General features: G+C 48.4%; 1 protein-coding gene across 2 annotated transcripts in view; it reads right to left on the reverse strand.

Moving 5' to 3' along the window:
• The window catches only part of MCC (MCC regulator of WNT signaling pathway), a 465,432-nt gene that overhangs the window by 8,616 nt on the left and 440,968 nt on the right, over positions 1–15,848 (reverse strand). For both annotated transcript variants that reach the window (XM_017959782.3, XM_003899999.5), the window contains one exon: positions 11,077–11,177. In XM_017959782.3, coding sequence (XP_017815271.1) covers positions 11,077–11,177 — 101 coding nt within the window. The remainder of the gene's footprint in view (positions 1–11,076; positions 11,178–15,848) is intronic.

Consider the following 15,848-nt stretch of genomic DNA (forward strand, 5'->3'; position numbering starts at 1 on the left):
CAGTACACACATGGATTTCAATTCCATGTCTTCCCACTTCAGTTTTTGGGCTTCTTATTCCTGGTCACAAAAGGTTATATGAATCTAATGACAAAGCCAGGGTGGGACTTTTTATTTTTATTTATTTTTAAGAGACAGGTTCTTGATCTGTCATCCAGGCTGGAGTGCAGTGGCACAAATCACAGTGCACTGCAGCCTTGACCTCCCGGGCTCAAGCAATCCCCTCACCTCAGCCTCCTGAGTGGCTGGGACTACAGGTGTGCGCCACCATGCTGGGCTAATTTTTAAAACTTTTTTTTTTTTTTTTTGTAGAGACAGGGTCTTACTATGTTGCCCAGGCTGGTTGCAAACAACTGGGCTCTAGTGGTCCTCCCACCTTGCCCTCCCAAAATGCTGAGATTACAGGCCCGAGTAACCCCACCTGGTGGATTTTTAATTGAAACATAATAGGATACGTTTCAAGGTAGTGGAATATACACAGGGAATTAAGAGGCAGACTCGTGGTGGGAATTTAAAGGTAACACGAAAACCAAGGTGGCTTGCCAGTAAGCTGGGCAGAGCAAGCAAGCCTCGGAAGTGGTGCTTGCTGGTGTACCTGGGTAACCTGGCAGTACAGCTTTGTGAGCAATCAGTAAGGAGGTTGTATTCTCCTTAAAATAAAAAGGCCAGCAGCGGTACTCTGTGATTAGAGTCCAAATGAGGAGTTGCAGGAGTCATCGGGCAAGAGCCCAGTCCCAATGAGGCTGTGAGTGGCTTCGCAGCCGGCCAGGAAACCTGTCAGAGGAGCTGTAATCAGACCAAACCGCAGGGAGTCACAGCCATGCAGCCACAAGGCCTGGAATTTCTTAGTAATTGCTGATTACATGGAATTAGTCACTAAGAGAATTGTCTGCATACATGATTTCTCTTGTCCTCACCTTCCACTTACTTTTAACCCGTCAGGCTCTATCTCCACTGACGTGGATCACTGAGCTCACCAGTGATCTCCACGTTGCTGCATCCAGTGGTCCGGTCCCTTCTGTCCTTTTCTTACCTGCCTGCATCACCTGCAGGGCTGACCGCCTCTTTGCTCATGGCTTGCACAAGGCCTCCAGAGCCTGGATTTCATTCTGCTTCATTGGCTGCTCCCTTTCTATACTCTACTCCAAAATACTGGGTATTGTTTAGGACTTGGACCTGGCCTGTATTTTATCTTACCCTTTTCTCTAATGGACACCCTCCATTCCCTTTTCCTAAAAACTTCCAGTTATCTTCAGGCCTTTTCTTGGATCTCTGGACTTATCTATTGGTGGCCTCTTAACTGGCATCTGTGATTTCACATGTCCAGAGGATTACTTCCCAAATGACCTCTAACAGCCACTCTCTCTCCTGCGGAGGCTAATGGCACCACCATTCACCTGGTTACTCATTGGGCTCAGATCTCCCTGTCAAGAGTTTTCTCACTGATAAAATTCTTGCAAAGGCGGTTTAAGTTACTTGGAGTCAGGCTTAACTCCTCCTCCCCTCATTTGCCACATCTGTTCAACAACAAACCCTATCTACCAAGTCTCATCCTGTCATTTGTCACTACACCCAGCCAAGTGGTCATCACTTCTCACCTGGACAACCACGACAGCCTGCTAACCGGGTTCTCTGTCTCCGCCCCTGCATCCCTCTGCCCCGGTTTTCACACAGCATGCTGGGTAACATTTCACATGACAGATCTGATCATGTTACTGCCCTTCAGTGCCTTTCACCTACACTTACAATAAACCCTGTGGTCTTGCCTGGACCTAAGGCCCTGCTTGACCTGAGCGCTGCTTGCTGGCCCTTTGGGCTGCTGGAATCACCCTTGCCCTGCTGGAATCCTGTAGGTCCTCAGCACACCCCTGCACAGCCAGGGCCTCTTCCGGATGTGCTTCTGCCTCTCTCCTCCTCATCTCAGCTTCAGTGTCACCTCCCAGAGAGGTGCAGCCTGACCACCCATCTAAACTCATGTCCCAGAGCTATGACATCCCCACACCTCGCCATTTCCTTCATATTATTCATTGCAAACTACAGTTACTTTATTGGAAAAAAAAAATCTCCACAGTGACTGTATCACATCATCCCCTTTCCTTCATGGTAATCACCACAATGTTTACTTATTTTTTAGAAAATCCAGGCAGCAGATAACAGCTGTCTCTAAGTCCTTTATAAGGATAGTCATTTAATTCCCACATAACGTTTGAAGTCAGTACTATCATGATTCTCATTTTTAAGGGTGAGGAACTTTTTTTTTTTTTTTTTTTTTTGAGATGGAGTCTTGCTCTTTCGCACTGTCTGGAGTGCAGTGGTGCGATCTTGGGCTCACCGCAACCTCCAGCCCCCACGGTTCAAGTGATTCTCCTGCCTCAGCCTCCCGAGTAGCTGGGATTATAGGCGCCTGCCACCACGCCCAGCTAATTTTCATATTTTTAGAAGAGACGGGGTTTCACCATGTTGGCCAGGCCGGTCTTGAATTCCTGATTTCAGGTGATCCACCTGCCTCGGCCTCCCAAAGTACTAGGATTACAGGCGTGAGCCACTGCACCTGGCCTACAGATGAGGAACTTAAGGTTAGTTAAGAGACCTGCCCCCAGCCAGTCACTTGCAGAACTGGGACTCCCACCTGGGATTCTGTCTGCAGAGCCTGTGCCCTTACGCATCTTGCTGAAGGAGCCTGCGATTCATAAAGGGAATACAGCAGAGTGCAAGATAAACAAGACCTCCGCTTAACAGCCAGCCCTGCAGAGCTAAGTCTCAAGTGTCCCCAGATAATGAGGTTCCGCAGGTATGTCTGTGGCTGTGTTTTGCCAGGAGGAGCAGCACAAGGACAACAGCAGTCTAAATTTTTTTTGCCCAGACTTTGCTACGAACATGTTTCTTGTCCAGGAAATCCACCTGGAGTTTTCACAGGCCTTGCCAGTGGCTGCTGTGTGTTCCAGAGACCTCCACCACTCTCCCTTTATGAGGTCCCAGGCGAGGCCTACTTCTCTTTGAGCTTTCGGGATGTTGGGGGGATGACAGAAAAGTAAACTAAATCTCAATTACTCAAGCAACAACCCTCTCAGTCCCTTGAGTGAGCCTCAGTCTTCACCCTCTGTGCTTCTAGGCACTTGGCTCTGGGGCTCAGCAGTTTATCTGCATGCTAATGGAGCCTTTGTATTCCATTAATATCCTGCAGACCCACGTGCTTTTATGGAATTCTAAGCACAACTTCCATTGCTTGATTGCTTTTATAAATCAACCAAATATGAAGAATCAGCAAGTGCAAGTTTAAATAAAACAGCACCTTTTACAATAACGGACCTCCTAATGAACCAGTCAAGATTGTGCTGCTTGTTTGTTCAGTGGGGGCTCCCTTTTAAAAAGCACCCCACCCAGTTCCCTTTTCATTTTATCCCACTTTTTGTGTGGTTCAAAAACAGTATTCATCCACAGTTGCTGAAATAGGGGTCAACTAGTGTCATCCTTTTTCCATTCATGGACAAATGTTGGTTCCTGCAAGTCTGGAAGTTTTCTACAGTTGGGTGGATGGTTTTGAACTCGGACATGGATTTGAACTTTGAGGAGTCTTGCTGGCTTTTTCTAAGGCACTGCTAACAGTCAAGGGCTCTGTGGGCCACTGACGGGTAGAGTGGTTAGGGCCAGGCACAGTGGCTCACGCCTGTAATCCCAGCACTCTGCGAGGCTGAGGTGGGTAGATCACTTGAGCCTAGGAGTTTGAGACCAGCCTGGTCTCAACATGGTGAAATTTCAACATGGTGAAATCCTGTCTCTACTAAAAATACAAAAATTAGCCAGGCGTGGTGGTGTGCGCCTGTAGTCCCAGCTACCTGGGAGGCTGAGGTGGGAGGACCGCTTGAGCCTGGGTAGGTTGAGGCTACAGAGAGCTGTGATTGTGCCACTATACTCCAGCCTGGATGACAGAGTGAGACCCTGTCTCAAAAAAGTATAGAAAGAAGATACATGGTGGAGGTGACTGAAGGAAGCTTCAGGAAGGTGAGCATTCTGATTGGAAACGATGAGGGAGAATCAGGGAGAAAGCAAAGGGTGTGCTCTTGGAAAAGATGAATTGTCCAGAGGGGCTGGACTACAGATCAAGCATGGGGAAACATTTGAAATATGGGCTACGAAGTTAAGTTAGGGACCTACGGACAACCTTGAGTGCCAAGGCACTGAAGGTGTTTATGCAGAGCACCCTAATCCGAAGTATGTTTTAAGCTATTCTGGCGGCAGAATCGAACTGCAGAATGGCCCATCAGGACACTACTCTGGAGTTCTGAGGGTCAGTGCAATGGAAAGGAATGGAAGGGATTTTAAGGAAATATGACCTGCTGACGAGAGGTAGGGAGGGGAGACTTACAAGTTATAATCCTGGATCATTAGGAGAAGGGGATTTTTAACATAAATAGGAATTATTCAAAGGGCAGGAAGAAACAGAATTGTTTTGGATGTGCTGTTTTGAGGCTCTAGCATATTTGGGTGGAGATGTCTAGTGGGCGTGAGGTTGAGATAAGTTAGGGACCATTTAGAGGGAACAGCTGAAGACATCAGAGTTGGAGTCATATACTTGGCTGAGTAAGCCATGACTCCTGGCCCTAAAAGGACTCTCTGTGGGGGGACTGAGAGGCAAGGAGGGAGTTGGGGGTAGAACCAGGCACACTAAGAAATGAGCAATGAAGTGTTCTATGAGAGAAGGAAATTCATGGTGCATTGGAACCAAAAAAGAAGTGGGAGACGGTGTCATTTCTGCTGGGAGGTGGAGGGAGGGACCATCCGGATCCATTTTACAGATAGGTTGAAGTCACGCTGATGTGAATGTTTGGGGAATGCGGTTGGGTGGGGCCAGTGTAAAAGCAGCTGCAAAAGTGAAGCCCCAGAGGTGCAGAGGAGGAAGAGCAGTCCCGCGGCAGTGTAGGTAGGCGGGTGTGGGTAGGCGGAGGCATGGGTAGGGGGTGAGCGTGGAAAACAGCCCAGGCGAGATCACACAACTGACCAAGGAGCTTGGACACACTCAGGGCCACGGGAGGTTGTCAGTAATTGGGTACCATAGGCAGAATACTAAAATGGCCCCAAGATATCTGCCTTCTAGTGTACACACACGTCCCCTAGTTATTTCATCAAACCCTAAGCTAGTTGCTGCTGTGAAGGAATTTTCCAGATGTAATTAAGGTCCCCCAGCTAACCTTAAGATAAGGAGGTTTTTTTCTGAGTGGACCTGACCTAATTAGGTGAGCCGCTAAAAGGGTCGGGCTCTTCCTGGAAAGAGAGTTGGAGCATGGGAGGGATTTGTCCGAGGGAGGTTCTCGCTGCTGGCTTTGCAGATGGAGGGGCCACGCCAAAGGAGTGTGAGGGCTCTAGGAGCTGACAGTCCCCAGGCCAAGAGCCAGTGAGAAAATGGGACCCCAGCCCTGCAGCCCCAGGGACCTGAATTCCACCCCAATCAGCAGCAGCGGGAGCAGAGGCCTCTCCAGAGCCTCTGGAGAGAGCACAGCCCCACATGACACTTCACTTGCAGCCCTGCAAGACGCCAGGTGGAGAAGCCAGTCATGCTGCGTCCAGACTGCTGACGCACGGAATCTGTGAGCTAATAACGGGTGCTGTTTTAAGCCACGTTTATGATGATTTGTTACACAACGACAGAAAACGATTACAGGGTAACCATCAGATTCGCATCCTGTAAGGTTACTCTTGGACCCTGAAAAATTTCTCTCCTTGTATTGGATTATTCTTAGCAGCACATGAGCCTGCTCTGGTGACTCCTCCTCCTCCTTTTCGGAAGAGGTAGGGTCTCACTGTGCTGCCCAGGCTGGAGCAATCCTCCTGCCTTAGTCTCCCAAATAGCGGGACTATAGGCATGTGCCACTGCGCCAAGCTGTGCCTTCTTTAAAAAGCTCCTTGATAGTTCTGCTGCTTGCACAGCGAAGGTTCTCAAACCACTTGTCTTCACTTCCTGCCTCTCCTCTTCTTAACCCGCCCCCATCTTGATGTGCTTGGCCTTCTTTCTTTTCTCAGCTTCTGAGCCTCCCTTGCTGGTAGATGTTTCAAGTCTCCCACCAGGAGTTTCCCCATCCGAGTGACCTGCACAGTGGCTGTCCATGGCCCAGGACGGTGGGGGAAGTTCCCGCTCTGTCTCTGTGAACCCTGGGACGCTGCCTCCCGTGTCCGCCCCTTCCTCTGTGGCCACTTCCACAGATCTGGTCTCTTGTGATTACAATGACCAGACAGGGCCCTCCTGCCACTGGATGTATCCTTACAGGCTCTGGCACACAGCTCTGTCTTCCAGCAGCGGCAGCTTGCCTGCTTGCTATTCAGCAGAGAGAGGAAAGGAAGCCCTCCTCTGGTGGATGGGTCAGGGACATCCTGTCCCTGGACAGAACGGCCACTGTGATTTGTCGATTGCCTTAACGTGGCATTTTACAGAACCATCTGGCAAACATGCAGACACAGGTGGCATATCCCAGTTCCCTGGAGGGCTGGGCGCAGCCCCTGGAGGGTCTGTGACTAAATGACTGCAGCCTCCTGGAGGGCAGGGCGCCGACTTCTGCAGGCCGTGTGTGGGGCTCGCCCCACCCTGCTCCCGGGTACAGTGAAAGGTGAATGCCTGTGAGGCAGCACCAGGCGCTGCTCCTCGCCATGGCACAGGCGATGTACCATGGTGAAGAGCGGCACACCTACTTCCTGCCTCCCAGCACTGAGGAAGCACTGATCCTTACTTTAAACATATATTTTACTTATTTATTTTTTAAAGACAGGGTCTCACTATGTTACCCAGGCTGGATTTGAACTGGCCTCAAGGGATGCTCCTGCCTCGGCCTCGCCAGTAGCTGGAACTCCAGGTGTATGCACAGCACCCGGCTCAGATCCTTACCGTTTTATCCGCATGACTTAGGCTAACATATGCCATTGCTTCACAGCTCTGTGTGTTTAAGGAAGTCCGCCTCCTGCCGTGGCACCTCATCTGCATTCCGCACTGACAGACTAAGACGTGGCTCTTTACTGGAGGCACAGAGGTTTCTCACTGCCCACATCAGCCACACAGCAGGTAGAGTCTTCGGATAAACGAGTGGGCTCAGCTCACTTATCTGCAAGCAAGCCCAACACTGCCAGCACATGTGGGGTGCAAGGGGTCCCCACAGAGAATGTAGAAACATGCAGACTTCCCCACCGCCTCACTGTGTGACCTTGAGAGATCCCTCAGCCTTGCTGTCCCAGTCCCCACCCCGGGATCACATGAAAAGCAGCACCTGCTCCCGGCTGCCTCCCAAGAATATGACGGAGATGAACTAGTCTGCTCCTCTCAGCTGTGCTCGGGCCCCGAGGGCAGGCTGCACAAGCACCATGTGAGTACAAAAAAGTCATTTCTGAAGATTCCCTTATTTAGCTGCCTTTTTATAGATCACTTCCTTGGCGGAAAGATCAGTCAAATTTTACTAGGACCAAGGCTGAGAGGCAGATCTGAGGAGGAGAAGGCTTTTACAGCACACAGGCTGAACGGACAAGAGTGAAAACAAGATACTCTGGTAAGAAAACATCTCGTGTGCCAGACTGGAAACCTGGTCATCCAGATGGGGTTTTATGGCAATACCAGAGCCAACAAACTGCAATCAATGTTCACCGAAGTCAGGGGAACGAAATCAGACCAGATGGAAGCTATACATACAGTAAAGGTGGGGTGGCATGGAGCCCTGGTTTTGTTCCAAACAGAAGAAAGTTAGGAGAAGACACACTGAGAGAGCCAGAGTTGGGTGACAAGGGCTGGCCAGGTAAGGGGAGGTTGGGTTGGGGACAGTGTCATGACCCAGAACCAGTGACTGAAGTGTCACAGGGCACCTTCCCCGGGATGGCTGCTTCTCCTTAAGGACAGCCCGTGGCTTAGCCTCTTCCTCCTCCCTTAGCGACACCTGATCTTTTCAGTCTGGATGCGTGCGCCGCATCTTTTCAGTCTGGATGCCTGCGCCCACAGTTTTGGTGTCCGGCAGCCTCCTTTTTTCAAGGGAGAAATACTGCTGAAAATGCTGGTAAGACTCCCCCAGCTGACCTCAACATCAGCTCGGCTGTTTTTTAATACCTTCCAAAAAGGTGTTCGTTTCCATTTGATTTTTTCAAATAAAAACCTCAGGAATCATTTCATCAAAGTATATAACAGAAACCCAAACTGCAGCCCCGAGGTGTGTATGTATATTGTAACCCTTCATGAAGTGATGACCCCAGTTTCTAAGCTATATTTACAGTATCATTATGTTATTTTCCTTTTTCCTTTACCTCTGTAAGTTTGTGCTTGGCTCCATCCATCTGGGTCTTGATTAGAAATCCATGCTAACCAACTTAAGGTGGATTATTAGAAATCCATCCTGACTGACAGAATAAATGAAGTCTCTTTATGTTTAGTCAGCACAACCTGCATCTTCCTTGTGCCAGCAAAGGCCTCTGAGGTTTGGGGAATTTGAAAAACTTAGGGGCTTAGCTTACAGATACAATATCCAAATGGCTCCCGTTGGAAACAGGGAGTGGATTTCCATCCCCTGTTTCTGGCACAGTTGTCACTAGGATTTGTTAAGGGCATTTTTTTTTTCTCTTCCCACCCCAAGCAGAGCAATTACCATTTACCTACACGGCCAGAGGCTCTGGCAGAGTAAAAACTGAGCTATTACAACTTGGAAGGAAAGACAAAAAGTGACAGTCAATCAGGAAGGTAGTGAAGTTCAGTGAAGTTCCCCACAAGGCAACCTTCCATCCACCATCAGCTTGGAGGCCATCCTATAAACAGGCCCGCTGGATCAAGTTAGCTGACTGAAAATACACAGTAGCCTTCCCCTCCCACCCTAAATACCCAGAAATGACAGGAAAGACATTTTTTAAAACCTCTGAGCATCTTAGAAAGGAGTGCTCTTTGTATATCAGAAACCACGCGCAATCATAACAAATGAAAGGCAGATGTTTTCTTCTTCCTGAAAAGAAAACCGCAACTCAAAATGCATGCAGAAAAATACTCTGCAAAAGGAAGAAGGGGATTCAGAGGTGCTCCAACCAGAGGTGTTGGCTACCAGAACAGGAGGGGACCAGAGGCTTGGGTCAGATACGCAGACTAGAGGGCTGTTATTAGCCAGGAGACACAGAAAGCCCAGGAGACAGCTTCTGATACGACCCAGCTGACAGCACTTTGAAGGACCTGGCTACATTTTCTGGGTGGCAGGCTGTAATAAGTAGAAGCAGAACTCTCAAACAGGACGGCTGGGCGTGGTGGCTCACGCCTGTAATCACAGCACATTGTGAGGCTGAGGCAGGTGGATCACCTGAGGTCAGGAGTTCAAAACCAGCCTGGCCAACATGGTGAAACTCCGTCTCTATTAAAAATATAAAAAATTAGCGAGGCGTGATGGCGCGTGCCTGTAGTCCCAGCTAACTCGGGAGGCTGAGGCAGGAGAATTGCTTGAACCTGGGAGACAGAGGTTGCAGTGAGCCGCGATCACACCACTGCACTCCAGCCTGGGCGACAGAGGAAGACTCTATCTCAAAAGACAAACAACAACAACAAAAAACAAAAACAAATCTCAAACAGATGACCTAGGAATTCAAAATACAAGAATGAACACACAAACAAGAACCACTGAATATTTATAGAAAGCAAACACCAAGAAAGAGTCACAAAACTCAAATATGAAAAGAATTACATGTGAAGAAACAGAATTAATACAGCAGACAAAAAAGATGAAGGAATTTAAGAGCCGGGCATGGTAGTGCATGCCTGTAATCCCAACATTTTGGGAGGCCAAGACGGGAAGATCACTTGAGCCCAGGAGTTTGAGACCAGCCTGGACAACATAAGGAGACCCTGTCTCAAAAAAAAAAAAAAAAAAAAAAAAAAACATTAGCCAGGTGTGGGAGCATACACCTGTGGTCCTAGCAATACTTGGGAGGCTGGGGTGGGAGCATCACTTGAGCCTGGGAGATTGAGGCTGCAGTGAGCTGTGATTGTGTCACTGCACTCCAGCCTGGGCAACAGAGACCCTCTCCCAAAAAAAAAATAAAAATAAATAAAAATTAAGCATTATAAAAATCCTCAAAGAGATGCCTATCACTAAAAAAGAGATGACAGATTTAATCACCAAAATAAAACTCAACATATATCTCAACATATAGGTCAAACATCACAATGAACCTAACTAAAGAATAAATTAGTGAACTGGAAAACTGAGCCAAAAAATTCTCTCTCTCCAGGACGGCAACTATGCGACAGGGCAGCCACTAGCCACATGTGGCTCTTGAGCACTTGAAATGTCTGAAGTTGAGATATGCTACCAGGTTTCGAAAACTTAGTTAAAAAAAGATAAAAGATTTCATTAGTAGTTTTAGAAAATATTGACTATATGTTAAAATAATTTAGACATACTGTGTTAAATAAAACATTACTAAAGTGAATTTCAGCTGTCTTTGTTCCTTTTAATGTGGCTACTGGGAAATTTAAAATTACATATGTGGTTCACATTACATTTCTACTGGACAATGCTGCTCTAGAACCCGGAGCCAAAGGAGTGACGGAAAGTAGGTATGAAAAGTGAAGATGCGGAAGACAGAGCTGGATGAATCAGCATCTGTTTCTCCTTACAGAAGGAGATAAAGAACTGCGGGGCGGTGAGGGGAAAGAAACACTGAAATCATAGAGGAAAACTTCCCGGAACTAAAGAAATAGGCAAGGCTTTTTCCTGCTACCAGTGCTGAAGGAGAGGATTCCTGCTGAAGTCGGAAACAAGGTAAGAGTGCCTGTTTTCACTTCACTAGTGAACAGTGTCCCGAAGTTTCTAGCCAATGCAACAATATAGCAGAAAAGGAAAGGAAGAGGCATTTTCTTATTCACAGAGATGACTGCCTAAGTGCTGTCTCTTAAGTGCTCTCTCTTCTCAGTGTTTTGAAAGGCCTGGCACCAACAGGCCTTCTCCATTTCTGGCTTCCAAGACATGGGTAAAGCGGAACACATCAGCACCTTCTCCTTTCAGGAGCTGCCAAGAGAACTCAGAACAAAGCCTCCATGCCAAGGATAAACACCGGTTGGGGTGGGGAAAGGGTGCTTACCGACGGATGGCGTTGGTGAATTCCGCAGCCAGCTCACTCTCGCTGCATGTCGTCCTGAGTTCAGCTAGGGACAGAGCTGGGGAGGCAGCATCGGCACACTCCTGACAACAGCAAACACATTCCAGTTAGACCCGAATCCAAGCTGGACAGCAAGCACATTCCTGTCAGACTGGAATCCAAGCTGGCAGCACCCTGGAAACCTGCGGCAGAGCGCGGTAGGTGGCTTGTGCAGTGATGGCAGCAGGGTGGGTGCCGGGTGGCACCCTCAGATCACGCTAAAGGGGAAAGCGTGGCAGCAAGCCAAACAGCCCCCTCTGCTCCCAGACCGCTGGTTCCTTTTGCAGGCTGGCCAGCGTGGTGGGGATGACACCCAGCATGCTCTGAGCGCACACCGATGCCAGGCACTGGTCTAAGCACGCCATATGCAGTCAATCATTTAATCATCACAAATACTCTCTGAGGCAGGAACTATCATTATCTCCATTTTACCAAGGAGGAAATGAAGGCACAGGGGAGTTATGCTGCCCAGTCACCAGCTGAGAAATGGGGGAACCAGGATTCAAACCCAAGCTGTGTGGCCCCAGATCAATCTCTTGACCACTAGGTAAAGCCTCTCGTAATCATATAAGACAAGTGAGAAATAGCCGGGAATATCCCTGGTGCCCCATCCCACGTCTCCCTGGGAGAAAAGCAATCTCCTTTAGATTTAGGAGCTTTACTGGGTTCAGTGTAATAATCAAGAAAACTCAGCAGAGGAGGAGGAAAACAGAAGTGCACCCCACTCCATGGATGAGCATTAGACAGGGACCTTGACATCATCTAAAGCAAACCCTCCCACCCTGCAGATGAGGAAACTCAAGAGCCAGAGCTCCAAATCCTAGAGCTAAGACCATTCAAACAGTGACCGTGCCTGAGTGCTCTACGGTCCATGCACACAGAGGGCAGCAGCCTCACTATATAGTAACGTGGCCGGGGGAAGGCATTCATCGGACGATCTCTCAACGGACACGAGGAGCTGCCGAGCTCCAGGCCTGAGAATAAACAGCTTGTGATCTGTTGCAGGAGATGGAATGTAAACAGAATTTTTTTTTTTTTAATATGAGATGGAGTTTTGCTCTTGTTGCCCAGGCTGGAGTGCAATGGCGCGATCTCAGCTTACTGCAACTTCTGCCTCCCGGGTTCAAGCAATTCTCCCGCCTCAGCCTCCCAAGTAGCTGGGATTAAAGGCACACGCCATCACGCCCGGCTAATTTTGTATTTTTAGTAGAGACGGGGTTTCTCCATGTTGGTCAGGCTGGTCTCGAACTCCCAACCTCAGGTGATCCAGCCACCTCAGCCTCCCAAAGTGCTGGATCACACCGCACCTGGCCGTAAACAGGAAATGTTATAAGATGTGAGCTACAGAGAGGCACGGATTCAGTGCTGGAAGTCCAGGCACATGGTCTCCCCAGGCAGTTCCTTGGCAGTGGCACTGTCAACACCTGAGTGCTCTTCCCTCTGCCATGCCCTCTGCCTGGGCCGCCTTCCACCTCCTGTCTACCTACCTGTGCTCAGAGACCCAAGTCCCCTGTCCACCCTTGGAATATGTTGATATTCCCACAATATCCTCACTTTTCGTATATCCATTCCCATTTGATGTTAACATTTCATGAGACTCCTTCAAGACAGGGACTGCTCTGTCTCATCCATGGTGCCTCTCTCTGAATATACTTGGCAGTATCTGGTGCACACAGACAATAATTTCAGAAACCTAATACAGCTTGGATAAGATTTGGAATCCAGCTGTCCTAGCTGGAGGGAAGCTTTTTAAAGAAGCATAAGCACCCACCCGGTAGAGCAAGAAAGAATGTTCGAGACCCAAATGTGGCCCACCAGCTGCTTCTGATGACCCACAGGATAAGAACGACTTTCCTGTTTTTAAACTCATATAAAAAAGTCAAAAGAAGAGTATTTTGTGACAGGTAGAAATTACATGAAATTCAAATGTCAGCATCCATACATACAGTGTTCCTAGAGGCCAGGCACGGTGGCTCACGCCTGTAATCCCAGCACTTTGGGAGGCTGAGGCGGGTGGATCACTTGAGGTCTGGAGTTTGAGACCAGCCTGACCAACATGGTGAAACCCCATCTCTACTAAAAATACAAAATTACCCAGGCAAGGTGGCGCACACCTGTCCCGGATACTTGGGAGGCTGAGGCAGGAGAATCACTTGAACCCGGTAGGTGGAGGCTGTAGTGAGCCAAGATCGCACCATTGCACTCCAGTCTGGGCAACAAGAGTGAGACTCCACCTCAAAAAAATAAAAAAATAAAAAAATAAAATAAAATAAAAATAAATAAATAATTAAATAAAGTGTTACTAGAACACAGCCATGGCTACTGGTCTCCCTGTTGCCTCTGCTTTTGCGCTAGCATTGGACACTAGCAAAGCTGAATGGCTGCAGCCGCACCCAAGCGACCCACAAGCCTACAACATTTACTGTGTGACCCTCCACAGAAAAGTGCTGACCCCTCCTCGAGACGCTCGCCTCATCCAGCAACAGGTGAGCCCAGAGGAGTAGCCCAGATGGGAGATTTTATTCAAACAGTAAATGGATCTAGTATTTGAAAGGCAAGATAATCAGCTCACTCTTACTTCATTACCTGAAAAACACAAAGTACTCATAAAGGTTCTTACTGTAGTGTTAAAAAAAAAATCATCTGGCCTTTTCCATCAGAGAAATTTTCTTACTTACTTTCTTTTTTTTTTGAGCCAGGCTGCGGTGCAGTGGCGCAATCTTGGGTCACTACAACCTCCGCCTCCCAGGTTCAAGCAGTTCTTGTGCCTCAGTCTCCCAAGTAGCTGGGATTACAGGTGCCCACCACCATGCGCAGCTAATTTTTGTATTTTTAGTAGAGATGGGGTTTCACCATGTTGGTCATGCTGGGCTTGAACTCCTGACCTCAAGTGATCCACCCGCCTCGGGCTCCCAAAGTACTGGGATTATAGGCATGAGCTGCGTCCGGCCAAATTTCCTTACTTTGAAGCCACTCCACATAACAGTGTCTCACCCAGTCAAAATAAATATGAGGAACTAGGGGAAAATGCTTAGTTCATGGGCCTTCTGGCAAGAACCTGGTAACTCCATTTCCACCACACCCTAAGAACGCACACAAACACTAATGTTCTGTCTCTTCGGCTGTGTCCCTAATTGACTGCTAGCAAACTCAAAAGGCAAAAAAAAAAAAAAAAAAAAAAGAGATTTTGAAGGTGTTTGTATGGAACAGAAAACCTCATCTTCCCGAGCCCCAGATACTTCCATGTGAACCCAGATACAGCACTGCGTGGCTGCACAGTGACTCACCTCCCCCAGCCTTGGGCAGACGGCGTCATAGTGCACTTGGCATAGTGACTTCTCTAAAGCCCAAACTGTATCACATCACCCCTTGCTGAGGACCCTTCCATGATTCCGCACGGTCCTCAAGATAACTCCAGCCAGTGCATCAACTCCACTCCCCTCCGGGCCGTTGCACATGCTGTCCCATTAGCCTAAGGGCACCTCTTCTCTCCCCTGACGCTCCACCTGCCCCTCTTCAACAGGCTACCTCCCACTCTCCACTGGGGCTCAGCTCAGAAGTTCGTTCCTTCCAGAAAACCTGTCCTGAATCTCCAAAGTGGACATTTGTGTCTGGCTTGTGTCCTCCTATGATGCCAATAATTGATCCTGGCACTGGGGACATTCTCTCATTGCTCTGTGATCATCTGTTTGCCCACCAGTCTCCCCCTAAGAATGTTAATTCCTGGAGGACAGACTTTGCCTGTCTACCACAGAGCTGCCTCTAGCACCCTGCCTTGGTCCTGGCACGCTGTGAGTGCCAAATTGCATTTATCAACTGAATGGATAAATAAAAAGCAGCCAGGGTCTTGGGAGGGCTGGCCTGGCCGGGTGCCACAGCTGTGTCCTGCCTTGGCTCCTCAGCAAGTGGGAGGTGGAGAAAGGTGTAGCTGTGGTCATTTGTGAATCACACTTCAGAGTTCTCAACTACATAGGGAGTGACAATTCACTGTCACATGACATCAGCACTGTTCCTTCTTTCCCAGGTACATGGCTCTCCTGGAGACGATCCTGCACTTGTGCTATGAGAAGTCGCTTATTAGACTAGCAAGTTGGCATATGTCTGCGAGTCCTGGGTCTGAAACAAATGGGGGTCAAGAGAAGCTTGCATTTATTAGGAATAGAAAAATATGATGCACAGAATATAGAGGACCCTCGGACAAGGGATATAATTCTTTAGAGTCCATGGTTATTTTTTTTCCAATGTAGTATTTGGAAAATTCTGAGATACAGGATAATGGAATGAACTTGGATTCCAGAAAAAAACACCTGGGGGCTGATAAGAGAGTGAGTTTGCAAAATTCTATCACCAGACAGCCCACTTTCAGATGATGTAGACTTCGTAACCCAAGGCTTCCTTCCTCCTCCTCTGCCGGCAGGCTGCTTCCTGCTTACCACCCTGTGACGGCAGCAATGCCAGCAGGAAGGAGTCAAGGAGGAAATGCGGTGGAAGGAAGAGAGCCCGTTAGTGCATCTGGGCTAAGTCCCAATTCTGCCACTTCTCAGCTGTGAGACTCCTGACTTCTGTGAGCCTGATTTCTCTCATGTAAATGGGGATAACCTTCTGTCCTCAGACCTGTGAGGCTTAAGGGCGACAATAAATGCAACCATTGGAACAGAAGTACTGCAGCTCCCCCTTCACTGCAGTTTTGCTTTCTGAGGTTTCAGTTACTCAAG

The sequence above is a fragment of the Papio anubis genome, chromosome 5, assembly GCF_008728515.1.
Source record: "Papio anubis isolate 15944 chromosome 5, Panubis1.0, whole genome shotgun sequence".
Classification (NCBI taxonomy): Eukaryota; Metazoa; Chordata; class Mammalia; order Primates; family Cercopithecidae; genus Papio; species Papio anubis.